The sequence below is a fragment of the Bos javanicus genome, chromosome 4 (assembly GCF_032452875.1).
Source record: "Bos javanicus breed banteng chromosome 4, ARS-OSU_banteng_1.0, whole genome shotgun sequence".
In the NCBI taxonomy this organism is placed as follows: Eukaryota; Metazoa; Chordata; class Mammalia; order Artiodactyla; family Bovidae; genus Bos; species Bos javanicus.
In genome coordinates, this window is record NC_083871.1 from 77,717,711 (window position 1) to 77,735,578 (window position 17,868).

Genomic DNA, 17,868 nt, shown 5'->3' on the forward strand with positions numbered 1-17,868 from the left:
ACGCTCCTGCTGTGAGCCCAGTGGACAGGTCCAGCAGGACAGCCTTTTGGGGGCTATCCTGAGTCAGCTTCATTTTCTGGGCCTTTCTGGAGTGCCTGGGGGGAGGGAGGGGCAGAGGGGTAGGGAACGGTGAGACTAGGGGCTCCTGGTGAAGACCGAGGGCGGTGAGCGAGGCAGGCGCCTCTGAGCCGCTCTCTGCCCGGGGCTCCCGCCTGCACTGCCCGCTGCCTGCAAGTGGATGTGGGGCGTCGGTGCATGAGGCCGCGAGCATGTGCGGCTCCGCCCTGGGTGCCCAGGGCCGCAGTGTCCTGGGGTAGTCCATGCATGTGGACGGAGCCCAGCATGGCTGTCCGTGAGTGACGAGCTAGGGGATGAGGTAACGGCTGGGCCCTGTGGGCTGAGCCCTCACACCCCCGCTAGGGTAGCCCACCTCAGCCAATGTGCTGGACCCAGCAGACATGGCGGGTGAGGGGGCTCAGTCCCAGGGACTTGCTTCTCTGTGGATGATGGCCTCTGGGGTGACATAGAGCGCTCGGCCAGCAGAAGACTGGGTGTCTGTAGATCTCTTGCAGTTCATCAAAGCATCCTGGTTGGTCCCACTTGGCCTTCACTGAGAGGAGACTCAGCCAAACTGCTGGGGTTCAGTGACGGCGTGGCCCTGAGGACCCAGGGCGGGGTAGGGCAGAGGGCTCTGCTTGTCTCCCCGGGGGTCGAGGGTGCCTAGTTGGTTCACCTCAGTTCCTGCCGCATAGTAATGAATTTGACTTGAGAAGACACGAAGAAACTCTCTATGCCTTCAACCGTTAGTGTAGATGGGAGTCAACGGGATCCTGGTTAATCTCAGCCAGAGATGTGAATTTCTAGGAAATGTGGCAGACAGGAGCTGTGGTCAGGATGGGGGCAGCTGTGTGTCCAGACACTGAGTTCTGGGGATTCCCAGGGAGGAGCATGTGGGAGTCAGTTCAAAGAACAGGTGTCTGCTGCAGGCTTCCTAGAGCCTGGGCCGTGGTGTGGTCTGTGTCCCCAGAAGGATGGCTTTTAGGGAACGGAACTGGTACTGTCTTGAATAGCATGGTCTGGAATGTGGGTTCTGACAGAATCAGGGACTGAAGGGGACCCTCCTAAGACCCAGGGCTGTCCCAGGGTCTCCATCTGCCTCCACCCAGGCTCTGACCCATGGGCCCCCTTTCCTGCCCAAGGGGAAGCCCAAGGCACAGCTGACTCCACCTCCACCAGGGCCCTGAGCTGGCCCCGGCTGGACTTCTCAGCCTGGCACTGGCCTGCGCTGGTTTTGAAGAGCTGGCTGGGAGCACCGCTGATCACTGCTGCGTGGCACTGGGAGGTGACTCTCCCCAGACTGCCCAACTTAAGTTGGGGGCTGGGGGTCAGTTTGCTCACCTGCTCAGCTCTCACGACAAGTGCCTTCAAGTTGGGGTGGACACCACTTTCCTCCACACCTGTCCAGCCAGCTGGTTGGCCAGCACAGACACGGTCCCTGGGCTCTGTCACCACAGCATGACTCCCACTTCAGGAGCGGTGGTGCCCTCCCTGCGCACTGGAGGTGGGGAAGGGAGCAGAGAGGTGAGGTCAGCAAGGGTGGCCTGCTGCTCAGGAGTCAGGCTGTTGGCCCTGGAGGCTCAGGAGTTCCCACATCTGACGGGCTGGGCGGTTCCTCCGTGCTGAGTTACAGGGAGGCAGATGTGGCTGCCACCAGGGGAGGTTTTCCAGCATCCCCCCAGTGGAAGCGGGACGTGGCCCCAGAGGTCTGCAGGGCAGGGCTGCCCTGGCATCAGGGTGTGGTCCTGAGACCAGCCTCACCAAGTGAGAGAGCGGCCGCTCTCTGCAGAGCGGCCAGGCTGGGGGGACAAGAAAAGGCCTGGGGTCCCTTCACTCACTGGGATCCTGTGGTGCTTCTCATGGGGTGAGGCCCGCCAGATAAGAGGTGGGGCCAGGAGTCCGGCTTTTCATTAAACTTTGCCCTGTGAATCCTAGGAGGAAATCAAGGGTATTGGGGGACTATTGGGGAGGAAGCCTGGGGACTAAAGCTGCGCCCAGTGTAGCGGTTCTCCGATGACCCCACAGGGCCCTCTGGCTGGGGACAGTCATTGGTGTCCCCATACAAAGCCCAGAGGGCGGCGATGGCCACCTAGACAGGAAAAGGTCATCAACAGGAGGGGGCCCAGCAGCTGGGGACTGGCCTGGCCACCCTACTGGGGACCTTGATCAGTGGTTCTCAAACTGAAACAGCATCAGGATCCCTCAGAGCAAATGAACAATTAAACTGAGGCCACCCAGGAGGTCTGGGGCTGGCCCAGGCTATGTGATGCAGATGTTATTGGTGGGGAGCGGGCCCATTTTGATAACTGCTGCATCCCTCTGGGTCTGAGTGCCTGTCTTTCTGATGTGCCGTCCAGAGTCAGTAGTCTCCGAGGATGTCCCCAGCAGCAAAGTGCCCCCCACAGACCTGCTGGGGCTCCCCGGTCCCTCTAAGCAGGCAGCCCCCACTTCAGGGCTGGTTAGCCAGAGCTTTCAGAGCCGGCCGTGGGGGCTGTGCCACCTTTTTCCGGGGCAAGGGACCCTGCCCCTGGCGTCTGACCTGGGCTGCTTCTCTAACCTGCACCGGCCGTCCTGGGGCACCGCTTGGCGTGAGCGTGGGCAGGGCGGGCGAGGCAGGAGCCGCTGAATCCCGGGCTGCAGACTTGCGCTCCCTGCCTGAGCCTCCACAAATCTTGTTTTCTCTCTCTTCCTTCCTTCCTCATTCCCTCTCTTCCTCTCCTCACCTTTCCTTTTCCATAAGGTAAGCTGACTTCTTCTTCTTCTTCTTTTTTTTTTTTTTTAAGTTCTGTAATTAAAACTAACTGCTGTGGAGGGGACAGGCGCTGGAGGCTGAGGGCCTGTAGGGGTGTGGCAGGTCACACCTCTCAAGCCGGTGCACAGAGAGGCAGAGTCGCCGAGTGGGCCATGCTGACCTCTTCGGTGGGGTGGAAGGTTGGGGTGAGATGGGCTGTCTGCCGTGCATCTGAGAGGTGGTGGGACCCTGGGGTGCAGGTGGCCTTTCGGACCCTCCCCCAGGCATGTCCTCTTGTTGCCTGACTCAGAGCTCAAGGTCCTTGGTGGATGGGCACAGAGGCCCGTGTTGGCCCTGTCAGTTGGCCAAAGCCGGGGCTGCCGGGGGGGCTAGGAGGGAGAGCGAGGCTGCCCCGTGTGTGCATGCTCTGAACCGAGAGGCATGGCCTGGGGCCTGGCCATGGGGGCAGAGCTCCGAGTGTTGTCTGCCGAGGGAGGGGGTCTGGGGGGCTGAGAGCAGGCAGGCACCTGGGCTTGGGAGAAGTCCCTCCTTATGTGGATGGCCAGCTAGAGCCCACTTATCCCTGCCTGAGAACATGGAGAATCACCGGGAGGTGCCCACCACCCCAACCTGTTGCCCTGTCCTGTATTCTCATCTGGGGCAAGGGCAGTGCCCTGCCCTCCTTTTGGGGGATCCCACATGCTGCCCGCCTGGAAGCTGTGGTCTCAGGTGGGAGGAGAAGTCTTGTTGTCCTCCAAGGTCATGGGGGAGGGCTGGGGGAAGCCCCTGTCCTGGGGACAAGGGTCTTCAGGCAGCCCTTGCCAGGCTGCCCACAGGGTGGCCCTGCCCAGCACTAGACATAGACCTGCTCTGTCCCCAGCGGGCCCCAGGTGGCAGAAGTCACCCTGCCTTGGGACCTGGGGTGGCCCGCTCACTCGATCTTGGGGTCCTTGCAGGCACCCAAGGTTGCCTCATGCCAAGGGGGTGGGCTGCAGTGGGAGCCAGGCCCCTCACTCACCATGTCTGTTTTCTCCAATGCAGCAGCCAAGAGTTTACTCAACAAGAAAGCAGATGGAGTTAAGGTGAGGCTCTGGCTTGGCCCAGGGGGCAGTGGTTGGTCCCCTACCTCAGCCTGCAGCATGACCCAGTCCCCAAAGCTCCTCTGGGCCTCCCCCGACTCGAGGAAGGGGTATGAGCCCTCATTCTCTCCCTAATGGCCTCTCTTCCTCTCTCTGCAGCCCCAGACGAATAGCACCAAAAACAGTGCAGCTGCCACCAGCCCCAAGGGGACGCTTCCTCCAGCCGCCTTGGTACTGAACCCCTCTGCCCCCACTTCCTGGCCATCCTCTCCTGTATCCCGGCTGTGTGGTGGCCATTGTCAGGAGGCCTGGGGTAAAGCCAGGGTCTGGTTCCCAGCCTGTCTCTTGACAGACAACACCTAGCCTTACTAGCCCCTCTGCCCTAGGATGTGGGGGTGAGGGAAGACCCCAGTGCCAGGGAACCCATTTCGGGTGCAGTGGACAGGCCCCTGCTGACTTATGGTCAGCAGTGGGAACCATCAGGGGTCCGGTGAGACTGAGACCCAGGGTCCAGGCACCAACCTCGGTTCTTCTGCTCTCAGGAGGCTGGCCGGGAACTCAGCGGGGCTGGCTCTGCAGGGGGGTGGTTCAGGCTGGGGGTGGTGACAGACTGCCAGCCCCTCTCCTGGGTGCTGCAGGGGTGCATTGTCTGGGAGGGGCGGGTTTTGGTTTCTCCCTAGGGAGAATGGATGAGCCTGGCTTTAGCTTCAGAGCCCTCCCAGAGATCTGGAGGGAGACAGAGACCCCTTGGCTTTCCCTGGTGACAGCCTAGCAGTGGCTGTCGGGTCTAGGGCAGTGGCAGCCATGGTGTTCCCCATCAGAGTCCGTGTCCTACAGGGCCACGGTGGGTACAGGGAGACACACTTCTATGGCTGTGCTGGCCTGTGGCTGCCTGGAGGGTTCCGGGGTTCCCCTGATGGGGAGGGGTGTGTAGACATGAAATCACTGGGACCCACCAGCTCCAGCCTTCATCTGGAGGGTCCTGTCCAGGGGATGGAGCCGGTGGTGCAGGGCTGTGGCCAGTAGCACGGCCCTCCTGCCCAGGCTGCTGTGTGCCTATGGTGTCTCGTGTAGAGCAGGCAATCCCAAGAGGTTGCGGTTTGCTGGTCCACAGGTCCCGAGTTTGCAGAAAGTACACTTGGTGTCCCCACGGGCCTCAGGCCCTGCTTCTGGGAGCGAGCCCTGGACTACCTGTGGGGAGGCTAGATTTGCCAAATGGGCATCCACCGCGAATTAAGGTGTGGGGGGTGGCCTTGGCCCAGGAGGGATGGGTCCCGCACGCCGGCCTTGCAGCCAGCCCCGTCTCGGACCCGTCCATCCCATGTGCCACCCCCACTCCATGACATCTTCAAACCTGTGCCCTGCCCGTGGCGGGCAGGAGGTCCGGCAGCAAGGGGAGAGGGCAGAGCGCCTGAGGCAGGGACCCCAGCGTGCAGCTTCTCACCCCTGCCCTCAGCCCACTCTCTCTATTGGCCTCTGGCCACTGGTGCCCTCGAGGCCCTGGGCTGGTCTGCTCGTCCCATTCGCATCGCCCCAGGTCCCTCTCCAGCTGCTCCGCTCCCTGCTGGCCATTTGCCTCCATCCTGCTCTGCTGCCACCCTCTTCTCTCCTCTCCCAGGCTCCTGCCCAGGGGCCTCTGCTCTCCTCTTCTTCTCACTGCACTCTTTCCTTCCTCTGTGCTTCCTTCTTCTGTAGGAGCCTCAAACCACCGTCATTCATAACCCAGTGGATGGGATCAAGGTACTGCGCGTTCCTCACCACCCTCTCGGGGGCGTCTGCTCAGCCGGGAGGCAGACCCCTGGCCCTGGGGAAGGTCTGGGATGTTGACCCTGGGGAAGCATTTGTGCTGAGACAGGTGTACCGTGACCTGCCCCCCTCGAGGCAGGACAGAGCCCCCAAGTCCACGGGCTGCTCCTTTGGGGAAAAGCCCCAGGTGCCGTCCTTGGAGGCACAGTTGTACCAAGTCCCTGGCAGACACGGGAGCCTGGGCTTCCTCCCATCCTGAGCAGGTTCCGCTTCTCAGATCCTCTCCATCCTGCCAGCCTGGGGGTGGCCAGGCCCAGCCTGGTCAGGAGCAGCCGAAGGCAGGGCCCACTTCAGAGGCTCAGGGTGCCAGAAAGAGCCCGGGTGTCCTTCGCGGCGTGTGGCCAAGGGCTGGGTGTTCCAGGGGAGAAGGGCCAATGGGGGCTGCCCTGCGTGCCCCCAAGTATGGGGCCAGGAGGAGAGGGGCAGCACAGACCCTCCTGCCCTCACGCATTGCTCACCTCTGCCCACCGTGCCCAGTGCTTCCTGCTGAGCTGACCCCTCCCTTGCTCTTCCTCTGCTCTGGCATCAGCTCCCATCCCATCAGCATTTTCACCCTGCGGCCAGGGAAGGGGCTGGCTTTCTGGGGTGGTGGGAGCGCTGGGTGGGCAGCCCAGCTGCATTTCTAGGACCTTACTACCTTACCCCTACCCAGACTCCCACCTGGGCCTGAGATCCTCAAAGGGTCCCCACACATCCCGGCCACAGACCAGGACAGGGGTGCTGTGGGCCACTGCGTCTGGGCTGACCCAGCCTCGAGGTGCTAGGAAGAGCCTGGGCGTCCACTGTGACTGAGGCCAGCGATAGGTGTTCCTGGGACCTGGTGTCTGGGGTGAGGGCCCTGCTTTCCCTGCACGGGGCCTTGAGACAACATTCTGTGATGAGGGCCCTGATCTTACAACCTGTAGATGCCCCATTTTTGGCCCAGAGCCCAGAGCAGTGTCTAGTAAGGGGGTTGCGACGGGGGCAGGTTCCTTGGGAACCCTGTTAAGATGTTCCTTCTGAGAAGCAAGCAAGCTCTCTGGGAACTCGGTCACAGGTGGAGGGCATCTGGTTTTCTATCTGAAGGGCAGCAAGCCAGGGGTGAGGGAGGAGGTGCTGGGGCTACCTTCTGCCCTTCAGGCCACCTGAGAGGTAAAGCCAGGCCTGGCTGGATGGCCCAGGCCTGGGGAGGAGGTATGGTGCTGCCGCACTCTGACCGGGCCGGGTCAAGTTTCCCGAGGACCTACTGGCAGCTTCCACCCTGTCTGCCAAAGTGGGAAGGCTGTGGATGCTTTCCTGCTTCCCCAGGCGTCTTGGAATTTCAAAAAAAAAAAAACAGTTTTTATCTTGTTAAAGAATGTCTTCTGAGCATGCTAATCTTTCCGCTGGGTGTATCTCATTGGCAGAAGGAGAAGTTGGGGTCCTCAGCTGTTGGGGATGTGGGTGGCCCAGCCTAGAAATGGGTGACCCTTGGGTATGGCGTGAAGCTCCATTGCCGCCTGTGGGTTTCTGGGGTTGGGGCCTGGGCCCCGTGGGGGCAGAGGCCATGTCCTGACCCGCTGCCTCCCCGTGTCTCCCCAGGAGTCATCTGACAGCACCCACACCACCATAGAGGATGAAGACACAAAAGGTATCCAACCTCCCCGCCTGTGGGGCTGGTGGGCAGGCCACTCGCAGGTGGGGAGCAGGGACAGCAAAGGCCACGTCCTGTGATGAGGGGCTGACTTGCTCAGGCCCATAGCCCCATCTGAGGCTGGATACAGACTGGCACTGGGCAGTCTCGGGCAGAGCATCCAAGCAGAGCCTGGCGGACCTGGGCACCCTGACCAGCGTGGAAGCTACTGCCCTGGATGGGACGGTTCTCTGCATGGGCTCCCAGGTTGCTCCAGGGGCTGTGCACCCAGTTTCCATGGTTGAATTTGCTGTTTCTTCTCTCAAAGGTCCTTAAACCTGTGCCTACCCAGCTGGCAGTTGATACGTGGGTGGGCAGCAAGGGGCATTTCCTGCGCTCATTGTTGGGGGGCAGGTTGCAGAGACAGGCACCCCGTTCCCCACTCAGGGATCCCAGGCCAAGCTGGCTGAGGCTCTGTCTGAGCCCCACCAATGCCCCAGGGTACCGGGTGGTGTGTGCTCACCCTGGTGCCCCTCTTCCACCCTCAGCTTTCTCAGCTGCCCCAGGGAGGGGATCTGGTCTGCACTCTACCTAGGCCAGGTGACTGGCCCCTGCCTGGGGAGCCCGCCTCTCAGCCACACTCTACGTAGATGAGCGCTGGGCCGGCTGTGGCCACTCTGCCAGTTTGGGAGATGCAATGACCCTGTCCTGAGTATCCCCCACTGCCCTAGAGTGGAAGTGAGCGAGCACAAGGTTTTGGCCTCTGGATGTAGAGCGAGTGGACATTCGTGTAGTTTCCCCAGACTGCGGGCCCTGAGCCGTTGGCATGGAGCTTGGAGGTCACACAGATCTCCCCCAGGCCCTGTCCTCGCACGTCTGCCCTCGCCCCAACCGGGCGGGGGCCTGAGACGGCCCAAGACTGAAGGAGCCCAGGGGAGAGGGCCAGCCAGCCAGCCTCATGCCAACCCCTTGTCTGGCTGGGAGATGATCGGCAGATGCCTGAGGGGCCTCACGGGGCAGGGGCCGGGGGAGTCTCAGCCTCAGCTAGGCAATCCATCACATGCAGAGAAGCCCCAGTGGGCTCAGGCCTGCCCTCTGCTGGTCCTGGCAGGCACTGTACACAACCCTCCCGCCCCAGGTCCAGCCCTGCGGGTGGTCCTGTGTCTTCCTCACACACCTGCTGTGATCTCACAGCCCTGGGCACACGGGGGTGACGGTACCCCAGGAGCCCTGGACCCCACCATGTGATTCTCCAGCTTAGCCTCCTCTCATCCTCCTGCACCCCCTTGTCTCTCCTGCGTGTGCTCACCTGCCTGTGTTCACGTCTCGTCTGTCTGCCCAGCCCCCAGGGTCCCTGACATCCTGAGCTCCGTGAGGAGGGGCTCGGGGACCCCAGAAGCCGAGGGCTCCCCGCCCTGCCCGTCTCCGGCTCCCATTAGCCCCCTGCCCGCCCCATGTAAGTAGCCGGGCCCTGCTGCTGTGGGGGTCTCCTGGAGGGGCCAGCAGCTCCTCTGAGGGTTCACTCGAGGGCCAAGGGCCAGCTGAGCTCGGGCACCAGCCTGCCCCTCACAGCCCCTCAACGCAGCTCCCCAGCACCTCTACCCCTCAAGCTGGGCCTTCTCCACTGGCCTGGGGGGGGGGTCTCAGGACCGGGGCTCCTTGGTCCTGAGATACACCCTGGGGCGGGAGAGAGAGGGAGGCCTGCTTCCTCTCCACCAGCCTGGCCCGCCGCCTCCTCACGTGTCTGCTCCTGTCCACCCCAGCCCCCAGGATCTCTGACATCCTGAGCTCCGTGAGGAGGGGCTCGGGGACCCCAGAAGCCGAGGGGCCCCTGCCCACCCCATGTAAGTAGTGCCCCAGGCCTGCTGCCTCTGCTGCCAAGTGGCTCCCGCATCCTGCCATGCACGGCCTTAACTGCCCCTGGACCAGGCTGCCGAGGCCTGGCTAACTGTCCGGCCTGGCTGGGCATCAGGGGGCGCACGCGCTAACTCTGCAAGGCAGCTCTCCCCCGGCTCCCCCGCCCCCACCTCCCACACGGCTCCCTGCACTGCTGTCCAGCCCGAGACCTCACCCCCTGAGGGTCTCCCACACCCGGAGCGACCATGTACCCTGCCCCTTGGGCCATGGGCCCTGACCTTGTCAGTCATGCTGACTTCATATGGGCATCCAGGCATGAGGAGCTGTTACAGAAATCCTCTTGACCAGAGGCCTATGGATTTAAAGGGAGAAGAAAGGGCCCGACCTCCCTGCAGAACTAGTTTTCCAGAGGGGCTGGGCGTTCTGTGCACTCCTCCAGTCACTCATCCCGTCCTCACCTCGGGGTGCCCACCCTGGGCCTGTCCCAGGTGGGATTACTCTCTCCTCTCCCAGGCCAGGCTGCCCCTCTATGGAGGGCACCCTCCGCCCACAGCAGCTTTCCCCACCCCCACCTGGTCAGACAGGTGCAGCTGCCTGAACATCCCTGAAGCTTCCCCCTCGTCCCCCACGCCCCTCTCTGTCACCCCTGTCCCTCACGTCCCCCTCCACCCCCCACATCCCTTCTCCATCCCTCTCTGTCCCCTCATGACCCCTCCGTCCCCCCCCACTCTCTCTGGCTTGGCTCATCAGCCCATAGGTTTTCTCTCCTGCGTGTCCCCCGCCTGCCTCGTGTTCACGTCTCGTCTGTTCCACCCCAGCCCCCAGGATCTCTGACATCCTGAACACGGTGAGGAGGGGTTCGGGGACCCCAGAAGCCCAGGGCCCCCCACCCTGCCCGTCTCCGGCTCTCCCAGGCCCCCCACTCACCCCGTGTAAGTAGCACCTTGAGTGGCCCCGCTGGCTGCTCCTGGGGGCTCTCGGGCGTGGAGACCTCCAGCTGCGGTGCGCCACCCCCTGGCTCTGGGAAGGGGTCGGCTCCTGGGTGGGGGACCCAGGGAATTCCACACAAAGCTGCCGTTTGGTTAAAGATGCGCACCTGTGGGGAGAGAAGCAGGAGGCAGGTTTCCCTGAACTAGAGCCTCCCTCCCAGGGGCTGTAAGCTGCAGATTTCTTCTGTAGTGGTAGTGAGGATGGGGTGTGTGCTGTCTGGGGTCGGCCCTGGCTGGTGAGTCTAGGGCTGGGGGGCGGGCTGGGGGCGGGCGCTGGGCTGGGCCACCTCCCCGGGCAGGGAGGAGCCACCACTGCCGTCTGCAGGCCGTCTGCCGACTGCTTGCCAGTATCGCTTACAGGGATGGATGACATCCCAGGGCGGCAGCCACCCCCCTCCTCCGGGGAGACACCGGGCTCTCAGAGGCGAAGCTGCTTCGGGGCTGGGGGCCGGGCATGGCGGGGGAGAGGCTGGGTGAGTGCCAGGCTGTGGGGGTGCCGACCCCCGCCGCCCACCCCTGCCAGCCATGCCTGGGGGCCAGGGCGGGGGTAGGTGGGTGGGAGGGAGGCCCTGGGAGCAGAGGGGAAGGCCGGGGATTCGGGGGCTGTGGCCTGAACTCAGGCTCTGCTAGAGGAAGTGGAGATGCGTCTCAGAGGTGAGAGAGCAGAGTCTTGCTGGTGGGCACACAGCGGAGCCTCTGCCCGTCCCCAGCTGTGCGGGGTCTTATTCGAGTTTAGAGGCCTCCGTGTCCCCAAATCCGGGACCCTCGTGGCCCCTGGTTTCCCAGATAACGAAGCTGAGGGTAGCAGATGTGGAGGGTTGTGTCCAAGGGGTCCTTGCAATATTACCCTGGCCCAAGGCCACGACCCACCTTTGGGGCATGCCCGGCCCAGGCAGGGAGCTCAGAGGACAGGCTGATGGAGTGGGGGAGGGGAGGCACAGCACAGGCTTGCCCCTTTGGGGGTCTGTCCTGAGCCTGACTCTGGAGGTGGGGCTGTAGAAGGGGCTGTGACCAGGATTGAGTGGAGGGGACCTTGGGGCCTGGACTCCTGGCACGTGTGGCTGGGCCTACAGGGTGCAGGGGAGGGACAGAGTGCTGGGGAGGGGGGGCACCAAGGGGAGGGGTGCCCCTATCAGTGTCCCTCAGAAAGAGGGGCCCTCTTACCTCCTGCCCTCCCACCTGGGGTTCCCAGCAGCCAGCTTCCTTGTGTGTGGGGGTCCTGGGTGAAGGGATCAGGTCGGGCCAGCCTGGAGAAGGGACTTCTGAGTGGTCACTTCGGGGTGAGTTCTGGCACTCAGTGGGCCAAGTGGGTGAATGCCAGAGTGGAGTGGCCCCCCCTCCCGGTTCTGGGGCCCGGGGCTTCCCCCACTGGCACAGAGGCCTGGCTGCAGAGGGCCATCCTTGGGGTGGGTCACGGGCAGCCTCTTTTCCAGGGAGCCAACCCGCCAGCTGTCAATGGTAAATGGGTTGGTGCCCATTGGCCCGCCCTGGGTTCTCCATAATCGGGGATTATGCACAATCCAGGCTGATCCTGTGCAGCTGCCTCCCTGGTGTGGCTAGGGACATCCTGGCGCCCCTGCAGCTGCTTAGGGTCCACCTGGGGTCACTAGGGTCCTCCTAGACCCTTTGCTAATGTCTGGGCTTCCCTGGCCTGTTAGCTCTCCCCAAGAGAGCCAGAGTGGATGCAGGGCTACGGTTCAACTCTGGGACTTCTCCCAAACCAGACTCTTGCCCATGCACCGCAGCTCTGTTTCTGGAGTTGCCTGTTGGAGGCAGCTTGTCCCTGATAGCCAGCCCTCCCCGCACCCCCACCAGGAGTCCCTTTGCATAGTATGCCACCTGGGGAGGCAGGATTGCTCTGTACGGCAAGGAAGGAGAGGGCAGAGTCCCTCCACAGGTCAGGAGCGTCTGGCTTATTCCTGGGCTGTGGCTGGGCTTGTGCAACCTCAGCTTTCCCATCTGCAGAATGGGCATGGGGGCTGTTTCCCGAACTTCAGACTTTGCAATGTGTTCTGTGACCTTAGAGCTCTATTTACTTAATACTTTCTTTTTACACCGAATCCATTTTTAATTACGATTTGTTTAAAAATACTCACTATTACCTCATCAAGTGGAAAACTCAGCCCACTTACCACGGTGCAGTAGGGCCATCGTAAAATCAGAGTGCTTGGGGAAACGAAACAGAAAAAAAGGTCTCTCAATTCCAGCTGCAAGGTTATCGGCTGAGGGCTCACGTTGGGAGGCGAGACAGCTCACGCTGTCTGTCAAGAGGGGGATTGACAAGTGTCTGGGATGTTGGGATGTGTAGATGTCCCCTTAGCGAGATTAGCAGGATGGCCTGGAGCTGACAGAGTGGCTCACAGTGGGAGGTGGGCACTCCTGAGCAGGGGCTGGACGTGGTGCTTCAGGAGGGTGGCAGGGTGACCGGCCGCCCAGGGCAGGGACGGGAGGGGCAGGCGCCGGGTGCTGCTGTCAGACAAGCCCAGGGGCCCTGGCCCATGGGGTGTCATCTGGTGGGGGAGCTGGGCTGCAGTGGGAGGTCACAGACTGAGGCTTGAGGCCACTTCCAGGAAGATGACAGGTGAACTGGGAGTGGGGGTTGATGAGGTCCAGAGGAGAGAGGGCCTTCAGAATTGGGAAACGCCCAGGCAGAGGGCCGAGAGGTGGGCAGGCTGTGGAGGAAGCACTGAGAGGGGAGAAGCTGTGTTATGGGGTGGGCGTAGGAGGAAGTGGGTGTGCTGAAGGAGGTGTGAAGTATCCAGCAGGTGAGGACAGGGACCACCCGCATGTGTCTGTGTTGGGACAGAGCTCTGCGGGTGGACGGGGGCATCAGGGCAGCTGGGCCCCCTTCCTGGAGGCCAGCTTCCAGCGGGGGCCTGGGTTCTGCAGAGACAGCCTGAAGCCCAAACACTGTTACAGTCCAGACATGGAGTTCTGTAAGAAAAAAAAAAAAACAAGCAGAAGCACAGCCAGTGCAGAGAGAGGGTCTCGTTTAGACGAGGAAGCGCACGTGTGCTGGCAGGTTGGCGTGCATATGCACTACAGACACACGCACAAGTACACACCCATGTGCACGAAGGGCGCATGTGCACACCTGCGCATGCACGCACTGGAGCCCTTGGGTGTCACAGAGCTCCCCCAGCAGCCACTGTCCAGAGCCGGTGTGCCGCACGACCCAGGGGCACGCCCCCGCTCACACGCAGCATCTCCTGCTCTGGGAATGTAGGCCGTGAATCAACTCACACGTGTGCTGACCCCAGCTGCACTGGCAGCTGGACACTGGAGAGCAGCAGACGCCTGTCTTTAGGCTTGCTTGGGTGGGAATGTGCATCCACAGGAGTGGCCCTGCAGAGCGCCTGTGGTCCTACGTACTGTGGGGAGCAGAGGGACACAACGCCCCCGTGAGGGAGCACAGATGCGTGGCTGGCACGGCCGTGACTGGAGAGGGGTGTGAAGAGAACTGGGGTGCGGCCTTCAGTGCTATTCTTGGGTCTGGGTTTTACTGCTGGCGTTTACTGCGTTATGGAATCACCATGTGTGGGTGTGTCCATGGCTGTGTGCACACGCACATGTGTGTGTTTCCTGTGTGCCTTTGGGTGTCGACGTATCTGCACAGGCATGGTTTAGCACCTAACTCAGAATGGTACTTCTTTGGGGAGAGTGAGTGAAGGACAAGACTCAAGGGAACACAGGCACCTGTGTCTTTATGTGGAAGCTTTTCTCTCTTTGGAAAAAATCTAAAGCAAATATAAAAATTGTTCAGATGTGAACCAGCAGGGTGTGGGCTATGTTATTCTTTGTGCTTCTTCCACGTGTTTAAAATATGTAGCCTGAAAATAAATGGTAGTTAAAGAGATAAAGGGGGGCCCCCAGGCAAGCACCCCAGAGATTGGGTTGGTCTGGGACCAGAGGTCAAGTGGGTAGGAACCTGGAGAGGGCTGCCAACCCAGGGCCTCAGGTGGAGGGTGCAGGATGGAAAAGTGATGCCAGAGGACTGGCCTGGGGCCCAGGACCACAAACAGGTGGAGGCAGGAAGAGGCGGGAGGCCAGCCGGCAGTCTGTGGGCTTCCATGGAGAGAAGGTGGTGAGGCCCACGCTTAGCTTTCCACTGGGCTCTGCTTCCTGGCCTTTGCACAGAGGCCTGGCCCTGCAGCCTCCAATCCACTCCCTGCTTTGTGAGCCGGCCCCTAGTAGACACCTGCCCCCAAGCCCCCGAAGAACTGTTGGGTGCATGGAGGACTAGAGAGCAATGCCTGGGGGGCAGAAGCCAGGAAGGGTGGTCACAGTGTCACAGGGTCATCCCCTGCTGAGGGCCCAGGGCACGTGGCTGGGGGGACTGGAGATGCAGGGTGGTCGTGGCAGGCTTTGCTTCCCTGACCTGCATTTTCCAGACGGGTAGTTCACTTTCACTTTTCACTGTCATGCATTGGAGGAGGAAATGGCAACCCACTCCAGTGTTCTTGCCTGGAGAATCCCAGGGACGGGGGAGCCTGGTGGGCTGCCGTCTCTGGGCTCACACAGAGTCGGACACGACTGAAGCGACTTAGCAGCAGCAGCAGCAGCAGTGCTACGGATGCAGTGTGTGTGTCATTCAGGGATATTGTATTTAAGACAAACAAGATGGAAGCTCGTTGGACTTGGAAACCGGGAAGCCGTGGGTGGCCTTGAAGGGAGCAGTCTGAGCTGGGCAGCCTTGGGATGGGGATGGGGGCGGGGTACTTTGCCCGGACCCTCCCGGGCGGGCACAGGTGGTGTGTGGGTCACTGGGCAGCTGTCTCCCTGCAGCGCGGAAGCAGGAGATCATCAAGATCACGGAGCAGCTCATCGAGGCTGTCAACAATGGCGACTTCGAGGCCTACGCGTGAGTCGGGGCGCCTGGCCTGTTCTGGGGTGTGGGGGGTGGACCTGGAGGGCTTCCCCACAGGGAGGAGGCTGGATGGAAGCACCCGGTTCTGAGGGGCCCCTCCTCACCTGGGTCTGCCCCCCAGGAAAATCTGCGACCCAGGCCTGACCTCGTTTGAGCCTGAAGCCCTGGGCAACCTGGTTGAAGGGATGGACTTCCACAGATTCTACTTCGAGAACTGTGAGTGCAGGGCGGGGGGAGGGTTAAAGGGTGGGTGCCCCTGGAGAGCCCACGGACCCCCAGTCAGGGGCCCAGGGGAGCCCTGTCCCCTCTGTGCTCAGGGTCAGCCGGCCACTGCTCCACCCTCTGTGGCAGAAATCCCCGAGCCACAGGGATGAGGGGTGAGGACACACGGGGAGAGGGATGGGGAGCCAGATGGTGCTCTTGGAGGAGGCTGGGCTGGTAGAGGGGCTGGGTGTGCTCTTGGGGGAGGAGGCTGGGCTGGTAGAGGGGCTGAGTGGGGGCAGGCACGACGCCAAGCCCCTGCCCGCCCGCAGTGCTCGCCAAGAACAGCAAGCCGATCCACACAACCATCCTGAACCCGCACGTGCACGTCATCGGCGAGGATGCCGCCTGCATCGCCTACATCCGCCTCACGCAGTATATCGACGGGCAAGGCCGGCCCCGCACCAGCCAGTCCGAGGAGACCCGTGTGTGGCATCGCCGAGACGGCAAGTGGCAGAATGTGCACTTCCACTGCTCGGGGGCGCCCGTGGCCCCGCTGCAGTGAGGGTGAGACCCTGGGGGAGGGGAGTGCAGTCCGGGGTGGCGGGGCTGCAGCCTGAGGGAGGCGGTCGGAAAGGGTGGCCAGCAGGGGTGGCCCAGCAGGTTCCTGGGCATAAGGCAAGCCTGGTGTTAGGGGAGTGGGGGCGCTGGGTCAGGGTCTCCAGGCCCCTTTCCGGGCAGCCCTGCAGGTGCCCACCTTGCAGCCACCAAACCCGGGTCAGACGGAGAGCTGCCCCCAGAGCTGACCTGCTCGTCCTGGCGCCCGCTCTGTTTCAGAGCCGCTGCGGCTGGTTTCACCACGGGACAGACTCGGTGTTTGGAGCCCAGCTGCCCTCGGGCACACGGCCTGCCTGTCGCATGTTTGTGTCTGCCTCGTTCCTCCCCTGGTGCCTGTGTCTGCAGAAAACCAAGACCAGATGTGATTTCTTTTTAAAAACAAGATGACAACGACAACCACACACACAAAATTGACGTCGATGAAACGGAGAAAAAAACTAAACAAGGGAAAAAGCTGTAAAAATCACTGGCATTTGTGGGGCTTCAAACCTTCCGGCCGCACCCCACCCAAGCTCCACGTGTCTGTCCACTCCTGGCCTCCTCCAGGGACTGGCCGGGGGAATGAACTTGTCCACCAGGGCCTGCCGCCCGAGGAACAGTGTTTGCTAGGTGGTGCCCACCCCCCAGGAAGTCTGCATCCTCCCTGCCGTGCATGGCTCCTGGTCAGGAGTGTCAGGTGTCGTCGGGGGAGGGCGTGGGGGTGGCAAGGGGGCCCAAGTACAGCTGACTTCCATCCCACTTCCCTTCCCTCCTCTCTTCCCTGAGAAGGTGTGGATGTGGGCTCCCGGTGTTCCCGGCATGGGTGAGCAGTGCAGAGGCTGGGCCAGCCTCTCTGGGAGGATACTGAGCCATCCGAGGCTCAGGGATCCAGCTCTGGCCCGGTCGGGGCCAGGGAGGTGCACTGGGGGAGGGGTTGCAGGGAGGCACACCTTAGTTTCAGATCTCACACCTGGCAGGAGACATGGGCGAGGACAGTGCTGGCAGTAGCCCGCTGAGGAAGGGAACCCCTGGGCTGGCCTCTCTTCTGCTTGGGTACCTCTCCGTCTTTGCCCACCTTCTCCCCCGTCCCCATGTGGGTGTGAGGCAGAAAGGAGAGAGGGGTCAGAGGTGGGCGGGTGTTTCTGGCTTCCAGGTCGAGGCAGGGGCTAGACAAGTGTTTGCTGAAGAGGCTGCACTTTTAGAGTTTGGGCCAGAGCAGCAGGGAGCAGAGGGCTGCACTGGGCTGCGAGCGACAGGGACCCTGGGGTGGGGAGGCGGGTCCCCCTGTGTGCTGGTGGGCACTCTGGTGAGCCTCTGGGACGGGCTGCATGGTCAGGTGGTGGCAGAGAGAGCCAAAAGCGTTTGGCCTGGCATGGGGGTGGGTATAACCTGGCCTCCTGGGCTATACTTGGGGGGTGGTCAGGGGCCATGATCCCAGAGGTGCAGGACGCACCCCCCCACCCCAATATCTGCCCCTTCAACTCATGTTGTTTTCAACAAGGATTTTCTTTATCTTCCCCCCACACAAGCCAAGGGAGGGGCCCAGAGTGGGGCACAGGACACAGGATGCTGGTCTCCAAGGGGGACTGTCCATGGACAGACACTCAGAGTGGACGCTCACCTGCCTGTCTGCGGCTGTGCTCAGGACAGCCGTCCCTACCCATGGACACAGGGTAAACATCTGCAGGGCTCCCTGGGCCTCGGGCAGCGGCAGGGTTCGCCGTGGACAGCGTGCGGCCCAGCCGCCCTCACCTCCTGGGGCCTCCTCCTCTCCTCTCCCTGCTCACCCGTTCTTTCCAGGGAGCTGCCTGTCTGGGATAATTTGGGGATTTTTTTTTTCTGGGGGAGAGTTCTTTTGCATGACCCCTCATGAGCAAGCCACACCCGCTCCTCTAGCTAGATGTCCGCGGTGTGGCGGCGTCGGCCGGCCCGCCCTGCAGAGGGTCGGCTGCCCGCGGTGCTGGCCGGCCTTTCCTCTTCTCTCTTTTTGCTGAGTTTCATTGTCTTTTCTTTCTGAGCCTTGTAAGTGTACAAAATTATTATTTTGTTCTGTCTCGGGAAACTGCAAATAAATGGAAAACAGGACAAACTGC

General features: G+C 62.0%; 1 protein-coding gene across 13 annotated transcripts in view; it reads left to right on the forward strand.

The window, feature by feature from the left end:
• CAMK2B (calcium/calmodulin dependent protein kinase II beta) overlaps positions 1-17,868 on the forward strand; it is a 92,236-nt gene extending 74,368 nt beyond the window's left edge. For 3 of the 13 annotated variants that reach the window (XM_061414444.1, XM_061414447.1, XM_061414456.1), the window contains 11 exons: positions 3,833-3,870; positions 4,027-4,098; positions 5,563-5,607; positions 7,234-7,282; positions 8,607-8,720; positions 9,028-9,108; positions 9,940-10,053; positions 14,896-14,971; positions 15,099-15,193; positions 15,511-15,745; positions 16,016-17,868. In XM_061414444.1, the coding sequence (XP_061270428.1) occupies positions 3,833-3,870; positions 4,027-4,098; positions 5,563-5,607; positions 7,234-7,282; positions 8,607-8,720; positions 9,028-9,108; positions 9,940-10,053; positions 14,896-14,971; positions 15,099-15,193; positions 15,511-15,743 (917 nt within the window). In that variant the 3' untranslated portion in view covers positions 15,744-15,745; positions 16,016-17,868. Of the gene's footprint in view, positions 1-3,829; positions 3,871-4,026; positions 4,099-5,562; positions 5,608-7,233; positions 7,283-8,606; positions 8,721-9,027; positions 9,109-9,939; positions 10,054-14,895; positions 14,972-15,098; positions 15,194-15,510; positions 15,746-16,015 lie in introns of all 13 variants that reach the window. The other 10 variants (XM_061414450.1, XM_061414454.1, XM_061414457.1 and 7 more) reach the window with 8 other exon arrangements.